This window comes from Argentina anserina, chromosome 6 (assembly GCF_933775445.1).
Source record: "Argentina anserina chromosome 6, drPotAnse1.1, whole genome shotgun sequence".
NCBI lineage: Eukaryota > Viridiplantae > Streptophyta > Magnoliopsida > Rosales > Rosaceae > Argentina > Argentina anserina.
This window is the reverse complement of record NC_065877.1, coordinates 5,625,435-5,638,144: the sequence shown is the minus strand read 5'-3', so window position 1 is coordinate 5,638,144 and position 12,710 is coordinate 5,625,435. Positions and strand designations below refer to the sequence as shown.

The 12,710-nt window shown below is 40.5% G+C and overlaps 4 protein-coding genes across 4 annotated transcripts; 2 read left to right on the top strand and 2 right to left on the bottom strand.

Moving 5' to 3' along the window:
* Positions 1–1,220: 1,220 nt before the first annotated feature.
* LOC126800206 (uncharacterized) lies at positions 1,221–1,816 on the top strand. The gene is given in 2 exon segments (XM_050527522.1): positions 1,221–1,652; positions 1,742–1,816. Coding segments are annotated over 2 exon segments (507 nt in total).
* Positions 1,817–2,887: 1,071 nt separating this feature from the next.
* LOC126798856 (BAG family molecular chaperone regulator 4) lies at positions 2,888–5,540 on the top strand. The gene is made up of 4 exons (XM_050525928.1): positions 2,888–3,196; positions 3,399–3,706; positions 3,791–3,937; positions 5,043–5,540. The coding sequence occupies exons 1-4, from the start codon at positions 2,986–2,988 to the stop codon at positions 5,247–5,249; spliced, it is 873 nt and encodes a 290-aa protein (XP_050381885.1). The 5' UTR covers positions 2,888–2,985; the 3' UTR covers positions 5,250–5,540.
* A 735-nt stretch (positions 5,541–6,275) lies between these two features.
* Positions 6,276–8,815, bottom strand: LOC126801183 (ammonium transporter 2-like). The gene is made up of 3 exons (XM_050528651.1): positions 8,061–8,815; positions 7,362–7,751; positions 6,276–6,829 (listed from the first exon to the last, which is right to left on the bottom strand). The coding sequence occupies exons 1-3, from the start codon at positions 8,682–8,684 to the stop codon at positions 6,392–6,394; spliced, it is 1,452 nt and encodes a 483-aa protein (XP_050384608.1). The 5' UTR covers positions 8,685–8,815; the 3' UTR covers positions 6,276–6,391.
* Positions 8,816–9,156: 341 nt separating this feature from the next.
* LOC126801184 (nudix hydrolase 15, mitochondrial-like) lies at positions 9,157–10,625 on the bottom strand. Its single transcript, XM_050528653.1, has 4 exons — positions 10,355–10,625; positions 10,084–10,226; positions 9,770–9,889; positions 9,157–9,674 (listed from the first exon to the last, which is right to left on the bottom strand). The coding sequence occupies exons 1-4, from the start codon at positions 10,623–10,625 to the stop codon at positions 9,444–9,446; spliced, it is 765 nt and encodes a 254-aa protein (XP_050384610.1). The 3' UTR covers positions 9,157–9,443.
* Positions 10,626–12,710: the final 2,085 nt, after the last annotated feature.

Below are 12,710 nucleotides of genomic sequence, written 5' to 3'. Positions count from 1 at the left end.
CATCGTATGTAAAGCACCATCCGTGAAGATGAGAACGGAGACGTATCATAACAGGAGCTGTCCCAATAGCACGTACTACTCCTAATCTGCCTTATTTCACTTCACCAAGTCACCGAGATGATACAGAAAGCTGCCATCTGGAATTTTTTAAAGCTTTGTGCTGTAAGACTACACGTGCCCAGTCTGGTTCTGTGTAGCTTTTACTTTGAGCGCATGCCCTAAAATCGCTAAACAACCCCAGAACTCCGAAGGGTTTGATTAGATTGTACGCTGTGTACGCGTTGAGATAACATTACCATAATAGACCACTCCAAATGAGCTTTTGTCAGTTCATGATGCATTACCATTACTCAGATATAGCTACTACGTACAGTCGCATTTTCAATAATTGCAAATTATGTACGCTTAATCCCTTTTTTCCTTGCCTGCTATATATATTCGTCTGATCTAATCAGAAAACCCTTTCTCTTTTTGCAAAAGGAAAGTGCAAACAATGTTGTTTCTTTCCAACTACTTACCCTGGCTGGTCTATTTGATATTGAACCAGAAACTTGAAAAGTAGCCGACCATTGGTTGTGATCGAACGAGAGATCGAACATCTTAATTAATTATATACATTATACAGTACAAAACTCTTGTTTCTGTTTCTTTCTGAAGCTGTACGAAGCAGTACTCTGGTCTTAATTTCATGGTTTACTGTTGTGTTACCCTATTGGCTATTGCTCCTCAATATTTTTATTTCTGAATGATCATTGCTCCTCAATATTTTATCCGTCATATGGCTTAATATATACCCGATAATTTATCATGGACACTTGTATCTAGCGAACTAACATAAGTTGAAATGTATTACACTATTATGAAACTATAAACTATATTGTTGCATACACCAAACTTCAATGACTAATGTTCTCGAAAAGAAAAACTTCAATGACGTGACAATCCCTCGTCCTCCCTTGTTTGTTTTCATTTTACGACAAGCAGATCAATAGTTGGCCTTCGCTGCTCTGGCCACGATAAATCCAGTTCGCTTAACACGTGTGTCGCAACATCACACCATTCACACACAATCTTTCGCCAACACACAAGTAATTCACCAAACGTGTCTTCCATCCTCGCACTCAAAAAATTCACCACATCCTCATAATCACCAATCTGACCGGCGCCTAATTCCAACAGCTACTCACTCAGGTAGAGAACATTTCAAATTGCCAAGAATTATGGCAGCAAGCGACGAGTTCAAACTGGTTTTACCAGGAATAGACCATGAAGGAAAACTACCCAGAAAGTACACCGAAGAAGGGCAAGGAGCCAAAAGGAACATATCCCCACCAGTAGAATGGTACAACTTGCCCTCAGGGACCAAGAGCCTGGCCCTTGTGGTGCAGGACATAGATGCACCAGATCCGAAAGGCCCGCTTGTACCGTGGACCAATTGGGTCGTGGTGAACGTTCCACCAGGTGTCAAAAGTCTGCCGGAGGATTTTTCCGGGAAAGAAGAGGATTAGATGGGCGGATAGTATGGCGCGCTGAAAGAAGGTAACAACGACTTGAAGGTTTCAGGGTGGTGTGGACCAAAGCTGTCATCGCCGGGACACCGCTTCGAGTTCAAGCTCTATGCGTTGGATGATGAGCTTCACATTGGTCACAAGGTACGTGCATGCATTGCATGCAAATTGTTATAGGAAATGGTCGTTCTAAATACGATTATGTTCGGATTTGATACTGTGTATGATTGTAGGTGACGAAGGAGAAGGTGTTGGAAGCAATTGAAGGGCATGTGCTTGGAGAAGCAGTGATGATTGCGTACTTTTGATCGATGTTTATGAGGTTATCCTATATGATATTTAGTCGTTTACCATGGTGCTAGCCCTTTAGGGTGCTGCGGTACAAAATATTGTGATGATTCATTGATGGAGTATTATGGATGTTATGTTAATGGTTTAAGTTCCCTCTATTTAGTATGCATGTATGTACGTACCTTGTGTGTGGCTATTAGATCAAGGCGTCTGGCTGGTCGATGCCGGTCGGAGCAGATCATTTCCCCGTGGAATATAGACATGTAATGAAACAGGATGTTGCTAATGGAACGTGGTGATGTGGCCTACTATATGTGTATGGTATGTGGTTATGTAACTCGGGCACGTATTCAATTCTAGTATGGGTTTGTGAGTTTGTCGGTTGATCGAGTATGCACCATTCATTTTCAAACTTCCCTAACTATGCGGTCATCGTTATGTTCGTTTGTGATATATTCGATTTATACACAAAAGAATGTTTGAAGAATATCTCATATCCCTTTCCATTCTAGGTCTGACCTAGCCCACACTGCACCGCCGCCCACTCTTACGTATGCTTGGTTCCAACTCTTGAAGTGAGGATTTCTTCATAAAGCATCATAGGATATCAAACAAGCGAAAAAGCACAATGCTGAAAAGGCATTTTTCTGTTACTTCAGAAAGTCGGCCTTTTTCCTCTTCATGATGAAAGGGAAGAGGAAGAGGGAAGTTGTTTATAAAGAAGGGAAGTTGTTTTTTATAACAAAAGGTCTAAATTAAGAGCTAAGCATATATAAATAATCATACATTTGTGGTTGTTTTCAAACTTTTTTTAGGATAGGACTTCATTGATAAATGAAGATTACAACTAATTCGAATCCGACAACAAGCAGATCTCAAAGTTCAGAGGTCTTCACACGAAAACCAGCATGACACAGGAAAAGAAAAACAAACAAGAAAAGAACGAAAACAGGACGCATAGAGGAGACGATTGGTTGGTGTAACGCCGTCTAAGAAAAGACCGCCGCCCGTTATAACCTAAAACGGTAAATCCCCTCTTTCTTTTAACTTTTACTTCATCCACTCCGAAGTCTACACCCGCCAAATTACCACAACTCGCACAAAACCCCCAAATTTCCTCGTCACAAAAACAAAACCCCAATTTCTCACAACCCTTTCAATTCGCAGGCTCTCGATTCCGACCACCATGTTCAAGAAGACTCCGACTCCGAAACCCTCGCCGGTCACCCCTCATACCCAGGACAGCGACTCGGAGCTCCGACCCGGCGGCATGTGTGTCCCGCGCCGCGACTTTGACGAAGCCTCCGCCTCCGCCGATCGCCGGTCCGCCATCACCATCCACGTCACCCAAGGCCCGGCCCACCACGTCATCAACCTCCCAGCCCACTCCACTTTCGGTACTTGCTCTAATCTACTCCCTTACATTGATATGAACTTCACTATTAAAGTCTCAATAGTTGTTTTTGTTATTGGAATTGTTAGGGTTTTGTCAATGATTATGGTGATTGAACTCTGTGTTATAGTGTCGGTTTGAGTTGTGACTATTGTGCAATTTGATTAGGTGTTTTATTGATGTGGAATTTTGATGATGATTGATAGGGGAGTTGAAGGGGCTTGTTTCGCAGAAGACGGGGCTGGAGCCGGAGGAGCAGAAGCTTCTGTTCAGGGGGAAAGAGAAGGAGGATGAGGAGCATTTGGACGCCGCCGGCGTCAAGGACAATTCCAAGGTTATGCTCTTGCAGGAGCCGAAAAGGAAGGAGAGGAGTGTCGCAGAGGTAAATGAGAGCAATGAGATGTCGAGTGATGTTGCGGAGGTTGGAGAGATTGGAGCTATGAGCCCTAAGATGGCAAAGGCATTTGAAGAGATTGCTGGAGTCAGGGCCGAGGTTGATAGCCTAGCGGATAGGGTGAGTGTGTGTATTCATTTGTTTATCGAAATGAGGGCGATATCTGTGGGACTATGATGTTAATTGATTACTTTTTAAATGTAGGTTTCCGCATTGGATGTGGCTGTTAGTGGTGGCGCCATGGTATCTGATAAGGAGTTTGTTGTATCATCAGAGTTGCTCATGAGGCAATTGCTGAAACTGGATGGCATCAGAGCGGAAGGAGAAGCTAGAATGCAGCGGAAGGCTGAGGTTTGTATCTTTTACCATTGCAGTTCCTAAATTATTGAATTTAACTTTCCATAATTTGATTCTCAAGTTGTTAGATTTCGTGTCAATCGTTGTTTGATCTCATGGATAATGTCGTATTGTGGTTCATGCATCACACACGTAATCAATGTAACAAAATATTTCACTTGCACTGCATCCATTGATCGCGTTACCAAATCATAAAGTCAACATGATCGACAACCTTTAGGGGTTTGCAGATGCTAGGAAGATGAAAAACCCTCTAATTGCAGCAAGTACTTATAAATTTTGACATATTCCAGTAGTAAATTAGCAATGATGTCAAGTACAAGGAGGGATTCTCTGATCTCTGTTTGGAATTTATCTAGGCTTCTACCTATAGAAGATAGCATGACCAGGATTTACATTTTGTTGGGTGTGCGAGATCTGAGGAAGACTGTGATGCATCTGTTTTGTTCTCAGTCCTTGCCTCGCTAGATCAGCTTGTTGTACAATTTGCCATACCTTAAACATGAATATGTCCTTTTTCAATCTATTTTTAGTTCTATACTTGTTGTCCATTGAGGGCCAACTATGATGTGACTTCCCATTTAGTGAGAACCCAACTGGAGGGCTTCCACTACATTCATTTTGCAGTAGAGAAGAGTTCACGTATAGAGCACTATTATTTAAGGTGTTTAGTGTGTACGTCTTGTATTTGATGCTCATATCATCATAGTATTACGTCTTGTATCATGATTTGAGTCCAATGTGTTTTGTTTTTGGTTTAAACTTCTAAAACATCTTAGAACTTTCATATGGAGCCCTTGGCAGAGAGGCTGCCTGAGTACATGGCCTCTGAATAATGATCTAATTTTTATGCCCTCTACTGTAAAACTATTCTCCCTATTTGGAATTGAAACTAAGTACACCACAAGTGGCATTTTTTTTTGACATGATCCTATTTGAGTGTCAAAGTCCCTGGTGCATGAGTTTGTGTGTAAGATAGGAGAAGTGGTTTACAACACTAGTTTTGGAATTACCAACTTTGTAGTGGCGACATTATAAGCTTAGAAGTTGCATGCGCTTTTAGAATCTTATCAATTATCATGGTATCTTTCTTCAACAGGTACGTCGTGTCCAGAACCTTGTAGATACAGTGGATGCTCTAAAAGTGAAAAACTCTAATCCGATCAACAATAATAGCAATGGTGTGTCTTCTCAAAATAGCAATGGTGGGACTTCACAGAACAGCAACAGTGTTGCTACCCAAAATGGGAATGCTGCCTCAGTATCAACCAACTGGGAGAATAATCCAGGACTAGGAGAAGTTTGATTCGTAAATATTTCGGCCATCTTACAAAATTCATCATCGAACATAGATTATCTGGTAAAAATTAGCTATTGTGGTGCCTTTCTTCCGAAGTTCTAGTTTTACTGTAAAAAAACTGATATTTATTCAGGAGCATCTGCATTAGAATGGATGGAAATTGGCACATATGAATTTGTACTGCGCCTGTTAAACAGCTCATCTTTGACATTTACCATTGTCGATCCTTTCAGTTCATAGGGTACTTTTGTAATTGCCTCATCTTCGATTATTAAAGGTTGGTGTTATCACTGTTATGTTAGCCACCTGGAGAGAATAATTAGTCGGTTGTGGATAAAGAGATACAGGATGGTGTTGATTATTGGAGAATAGAGAAAGCATATTGTGATGATAAGGTTTGTTGGGTTTGATTGTGACTGTAAGTTGTTGATTGAGGTGGGGTTTACCGTGAGGCTCACACTCCCAATTTTTATTTATGCTCGACTCTGGAGGATGATTGAAACACGAGTAGTCAGATATTTGTGCACTAATGTGGTAATTTATTGTTAGTCATGTTCAGGTGATGATCTTGGTCTTGGTCTTCTTGATCTATTTCTGGATCCATTTTTTTTTCCGATTGCATTTCTGGATTCATTTTAGCTGATATTTACTTTTTTTTTAAAACTATTTCTGGAGGGACGTGGATGGAATGATGGATTAGCTTTTGTTTTTTCTTATTCAATTGTTTCACATATTGAACCAATCGAACGTTACAGGCTTTGAAACTTTCAGGCAGTTTCAGCACCTCGAGTTTGTGATACAAGTAGCAATATATAATGTGGGAAGTAAAGTCTTTGTGATTTCCAAATCTTTGTTCAAGCAGAGGGAATATTCAACAAGCATGTTATACATAACCATGTAGTACCACTGCCTCTTGCATACGAAGAGGAATAAATTTCTGTTAACATGTCCTGATTTTCTTCCATATCTCTGCCTCAATATTAGTCAATTTTTGATAGAAAGTCTGGACTAGATAAAATTACACAAAAACCAAACACGATAACAACATTGCATTTCACCAGCATAACCAAAATTTATACTTACACAGTTACACCTCACATATCGTATGTGATCATGGGCAGAAGAAGCAACCTGCAATCACATATTGCTTACAAATTAATGGTGACACCTCTCGCCCCATTGATATATGGAGACGGTGCCATTTCTTCACCATAAACTGATGTATTCCAGCCATGCTTAGTTGGGTCGTATTTTTCTCCATCACCCCAGAGAGCATAGGCCTCTTCTCCATGAACTGCATCGTCTCCAATCAGAAGCTGCTCATCAGGCATTCTCAAAGGTATGAAGCATCTTATACCGAGGAGAATTATTGTGGTTGAGACTATGTTCCAAGCAATCACAAACAACGCCGCCACAATTTGTTTCAGGAATTGCACCCCGCCATTTCCACCGTAGAAAGCACCACGGCTATCGCCAACTGGCAGTATGAGCCTGCAGAGAGCTGGCTCGGCGAACAGTCCGGTGAGGAGTCCCCCTAGGAGTCCGGCCACTGCGTGTGTATGAAATGCGCCTAGAGTGTCATCTACCTGTAATAATCACACAAATGTTAATTTCATGTACATATCTGCAGAGTTCAAAGAGTAGTTTTTTGTTTTCCGAGAAAGTGTTCAAAGAGTAGTTATGTATATTTTGCAATGTCATGTTGGTAATAACCACTGAAGGGGTAGTGAAGCTTTATACGAAGATCTAATCCATCGCATGTGGATTGGTCATTGAAATCAAATCAGCTCAAGTGACTAAGACAAGAGAATGATACAAGGGAATCTTAGTATTTTAAAGATTTGGCGATGACTAAAACCATGAACATTGAAAATTTTGGCAAGGGCAACCCCATTGGTAAAGCAAGATCAATATAGTAAACAGAAATGAAACACGAGATTAAACAAATTCTTTTAAAAATATGAAAGACAACTTGTATTCAATGGGAACAAGCAGCCCTTGAGGAAGGCTTTGTGACTTGTCAAGCCTAAAATAATATGCAACCTGCAGCTCATCATGCCAAGAGAGAATGAAAACGCAAGACTAGAGATCGAGTCACAAGCGCACTAAGAACGTTACCTTTTGGAACAGGGAAGACTTTTTGTGAATAACCATCATGGACACCCATGGAATACTTCCAGAAGCAATTCCCATCACAATAGCCGCCCACGATTGAACTAACCCTGCCCCTGGCGTAATGCACACAAGTCCCGTCATCATTCCCTGAACGGCTCCGATCACCGATGGCTTTCCGAAGAACATGACATCTAGAGAAGTCCACACGAGCAGGCTCGTTGCGGCACATATGTTTGTGTTCAACACCGCAATTGAAGCATTGATGTTTGCTGCATATGGTGCTCCACCATTGAAGCCTGACCACCCCATCCATAATAGCCCGGCACCGGCAAGCATAAGCAAAACGTTGTTCGGGGGAAACCTTTCCCTATCACTTTTCAACCTTGGACCAACCTATAACATGATCAATAATTTAATATTCAATTCTATAATTAATAAAATGAAGCACGTATTGAAGTTTACATTAATTTTGTTTACAATGGTCCAAGGGTTAGGTTGATGTTTGGCAGTGTTTTTATGAGTACTAGATACTTTAATAATGCATCTGGATAATTACACAATTTACACAGTTTCTTTAGCACTTGAAGAAACAATGAACTTTTGTTCACTATTTATGTTAGTATCTATGTTGTATAAAAACTGAAACTAGACACATCATTAAATCTTTCGGTTAGTTAAACTAAAGTTTTCATTATTTCATACCCAATAAGCCGCCGTGAAGCCCGCGATGCCGGAGGAGAGGTGGATGACATAGCCACCGGAGTAGTCGATGACACCCCAATGATAGAGGAACCCTCCACCCCAGAGACTAAAGGCCCCAACAGTGTAAGAAAAGATCAGCCAAAGTGGAACAAAAGCCATCCAAGCCTTAATGTTCATGCGTCCAAGAACCGAGCCAGCTAACAAAATCAACGTGATGGCGGCAAAAGTGAACTGAAAGTACACGAGCGACGCCATAGGGTACAACGGCTTTACCATGTGGTTCGTTCCATGTTTGCTTTCGGGGACATTAGCTTGGTCAATCAGAAACTTCTGACCCAGGGCCGGAGCTCCTTTACCCCAAAATGGAAAGAGCTGGTCACCGAAGGCCATGCGGTAGCCGACGAGCACCCAACAAATGAGGACGGCGGCGAAGGCGTAGAGGGCCATGAAGGCGGAGTTGACGGCCCATTTCTTCTTGACTATGCTAGCGTAGAGGATGATGAGGCCCGGCATGCTCTGCAGCCCTACCAAGGTGGCTGCCGTGAGCTGCCATGCGTTGTCACCTTTGTTTAGCCAGGCTGGGACTGCTGGGGAGACTTCACTGTAAGCATAAGTGGTAGCCATGGTTGAAATGATGGAGAAGAAGTATTGTAGTGTGTGAAGCTTCTGTGTTTATAACTATATATATGTGGTTGGGTTGGTGAGGTTGGAAACTTTATCTGTATTCGTTTGGTAGCTTCGTCTGAAAATTCCTTGCTGCTGCAGAACTAGATTGAGAAGTGCAAGTCTTCTTAAGATTGGAATGCAGGAGGACTTTGACTTGTCGAATGTAGATGAGCACCATTAATCCGCCGTGAAATATATGGTGAAGCTTCTAAAGTTGACCGAGTCAGCTAGGTACGGTACATGTAGAAGGGGGTCATGTTGTTAAGTCTGCGTATTTGTATTTTTTTTTTTGGGTTAAAAAGTCTGCATATTCGTATACGGAAGCTTGAAGGTGGTGATATTTTGACTGATATTAAATAATTTTCTTCAGATTTTCAAACAAAAGACTAGCTTACAATGATCAATTTATGAGAAAGATGATTGCATTTTACCACAACATTATCAATATATTGAGTTATTGACTAAGGCAATCGACGAAGTTTCCATTAATATTCTTCTATCACAATCAAAATCAAGCCACATAGTTTACAACACGATTTTAAGTAGGTACGGAGAAATGTTTCTATTCATCTAATTCATAAAGCTAGTGAGTTTTGGGAAATTCTGCTGTGTCAATAAACTCTTAAGTAAAAGTGTTTTGAAACTCTTTATTAGAAGTTCTTTGAAGTATCTCAATACTGTTTCAGGGTTTTCAGCACGTTATGATGGTCGGCTATGTCATGCTACATTAGAGTTAACACCATGCAAGGCTTTTTGTAAAGTTTGAAAGTCAGGGAGATGTGCTTGAAAGACTGGAGATTGCCGGTAGATAACAGAGGCAGCTCTAATCAGAATGCTTGCAGTAAGTCCCCATATTAAGAACTCTCCATGCTCGGATTCAAATTCAAAATGATGGACAACATATTTACATCCTTTCCATTCTCTCTCGTCGAATCTGTGATTTTCTTTCTGCATTACACAAATGTACATAATGTGTTAACAACTAATATCATGTTCTCTGGCTCTTTGCATTGGTGAGTTAAATGGGAACTATCATGCATGACCTTGAGAAACATCTCCAGTGGGACATCAAATATAGCATCAACTTCGTCAGTGTTGAGTAGAGGCTTGAAATCTTCTATCCGGGATACTAATCCAATGACAGGGATAACTGTGAGTGAGTGCTGCACAAATAATAGCACCAGGCCACAAATTGAGTATATATATAAACGATTACTGCGACTGTCATTTGACTCATTTCTATCAGCTTATTATGCATATTCACATCTATTTATCGAATGATTGAAATAATTGAATTAAGAATGATCCACAGTGTAGATGAATAGGCTTGTATCACATTCTGTATATGTTATTATACCTGTGATAAAAAGAACTCTAGTTTAGCGACAACTTGAACTAGACTAGAATTTAGGCCAATCTCTTCCATGGCTTCCCTCAGTGCAGTTGCAGATTCATCTTCATCACTCTCCTCCATTTTTCCACCTGGCAATGCTACATCACCTGTTTCCAGGACGACTTGGGAAAATTTATATTGATAAAGTCATTGCTTATGGATCCATGCTTTAATGCCCACCTAGTACAGTTATGTACAGAGTGAATAAATTAAGACCAATTTAGTCAATACGTACCTGGATGTGAAGCCAAGTTCATTGATCTTCTAGTAAGAATAACTCTTAGCTCACCCTCAGGACCTTCAAAGATGCATATTAGAACAGCTGCTCTTCTCTCTCTAATTGTGACACAAGAAGGCTCTTCGGTTATTCCATGCTCGATATTTTCCTCCATTTCGTCAATTAATTTGGGTGGCCTGTAACACTGAAGCTGCTTGGCAAGCCTTTGGAAGTTTTCGCTTCCCAAATCCTCTGTTGGGCACATAGGAGGAGGAACAATACAAGCCATGCTATCTTTTCAGCCAACTGCATGCAATGTACATGTTATGCACGAGTGATATAGAGACGAAGAATTTGAGAGGAGAATCCATGCCTCTCCCATTTGATACTTTGGTAAATCTTTACAGACCATAAGGTAATAGAATATCTGAAAAGAATTGTCATCAGAATGGAATTTCAATCCCACGAAAATGACTTAAGAAGTTGTGGTGAACTGAATCTTGGAGTGAATTGCATTGCTTGAAGTGTGAACCTGTAGTATGGTACATGATGCTATACAACTTGTCAATTGTCCCATTTGTCCCAACTAGGATAGATGATTCCATATGAGCATAAGTTCTTTTTCTTTCTTTCTTTCTTTCTTTTTGATTGACAGAGCATTTTGTTGATGAAAATCTTGGGAATTTATAAAAATCAGATGAGCCCAAACAATAAACTTATTTCAATTCAATCTTACAAGGCAAGTCGAGCCAAATTGTCCCATATTACTGGAATGCGAATTAGAAACATAATAGCTAAAAGAAAATCCCCTTCGATTCTCATCAATATGTAATAGGTGAATCATACATATATTAGCACATAGAAAGAAAATGGATTCCCCATAAAAACTGCAACGTAATGAAGGAGTCTTTCCAACGAAACTTATTCGATACACGGGCCGTGTATATACACGGGTTAGAAGTGCAACCACGTGCTATAGGTGCTAGTGGGAGTCATGCGGCTCTCTTCTTTGATATAGAGGTAGAGGATGTAGAGCTTAACATCTCTGACCACTAAAAACCCAGCTCCGCCGTCCCGGTGTCTTCAAGATGGCGCACCCCCACATAAACCTTCCTCTACCTTCCCTCTATCGATAGCAATCCACAAATTTCTCCTGCAGTGGCCTTCAATATATCGGAGGAGAAGAACCAAGCCCGATTTTAAGATTCCGGCCAAATCTCTAACTTCATGCTCATTTTTGTCCCACCCTTATCTCGTTTTTGTCCTAAAAGAAAATAAGAAGTAATTAAAAATAAAAATCATCTCATCTTCATTCCCTATTCTGCAACTCTGATTACCATGGCGACCATGATACCATGATTATGTCCTCCTCCTTCGCCCATTTCAAAGACCAAAGGTCTTCATCCAGAATCTCTATCCCCTCATCTCCTCCTCCATCAAGTCCCTTTTTGTAACCGTCGCCACTCTCTCATCTTTGCCCACTACCAAGATGGAGAACGAAGCTTATGCGCCACTGAACCAGAAAAGCCTGCTGCTATTACCAGAACCACTGCTCACCTTGACTCGCCTCTCAAAGGAGACTTAACGCGCGTCAACCCCAACAATATATTAAGTTGTCCACATGTCAAATCCAACAGTGTAGATGAGTCATGTATATACACAACCCGTATACCAAATAAGCTCTCTCTTTCCAATGAGTATATATATATATATTATATAACTGATTGACTAGCTTTTTCATGACAAGCGTGAATGTTTAGTTGCTAGCGAAAACCAAACAAAATAAAGCAGCCGTTGTATTTGCATATTTTCATTTGAAAATCAGGGAGTCTTTCTAATGAGAATCATCTTATTGACGACTAATTGAGAACCTTTTTTATTCACCAATTTTTCGATCTTATATTTAAATCTCGACCGTTTACTTTGTAAATATATATGAATAAATCATCCCTGTAAAATTTTGTCTATATTGAATGTAATAACCCGATTTTTCGGAACGATTTTTAGTTTGTTTAATTTCTATTAAGTTGTGAAATTCAATAAAATGAAATTTGGATTGCTTGCGACATTACGAAACTCGAACGGAAACGTTTCGGAACGTTTAGTTAGAAAAAAACGTTACGTTTCCGCAACGTATATATCGACTTTTATTCCGTCGCTCGGTTGCAAAAACTCCCTTCACAAAAATTGTAGAGCTTGTCGATACGAGTTCGTGGACGTGTCACGCGTTCGAATCGGAAATCGTACGTGAAAGTTATTAACGTCGGAAGTTAGTTTCCGATTTTGGAAACGAGTATAAAAATGACTTTTTTCTGATTAGGGTTTCCATTTATGGAAACCCCTTTCTCTCTCCTCTCCCCGCCTCCCTCGGTTC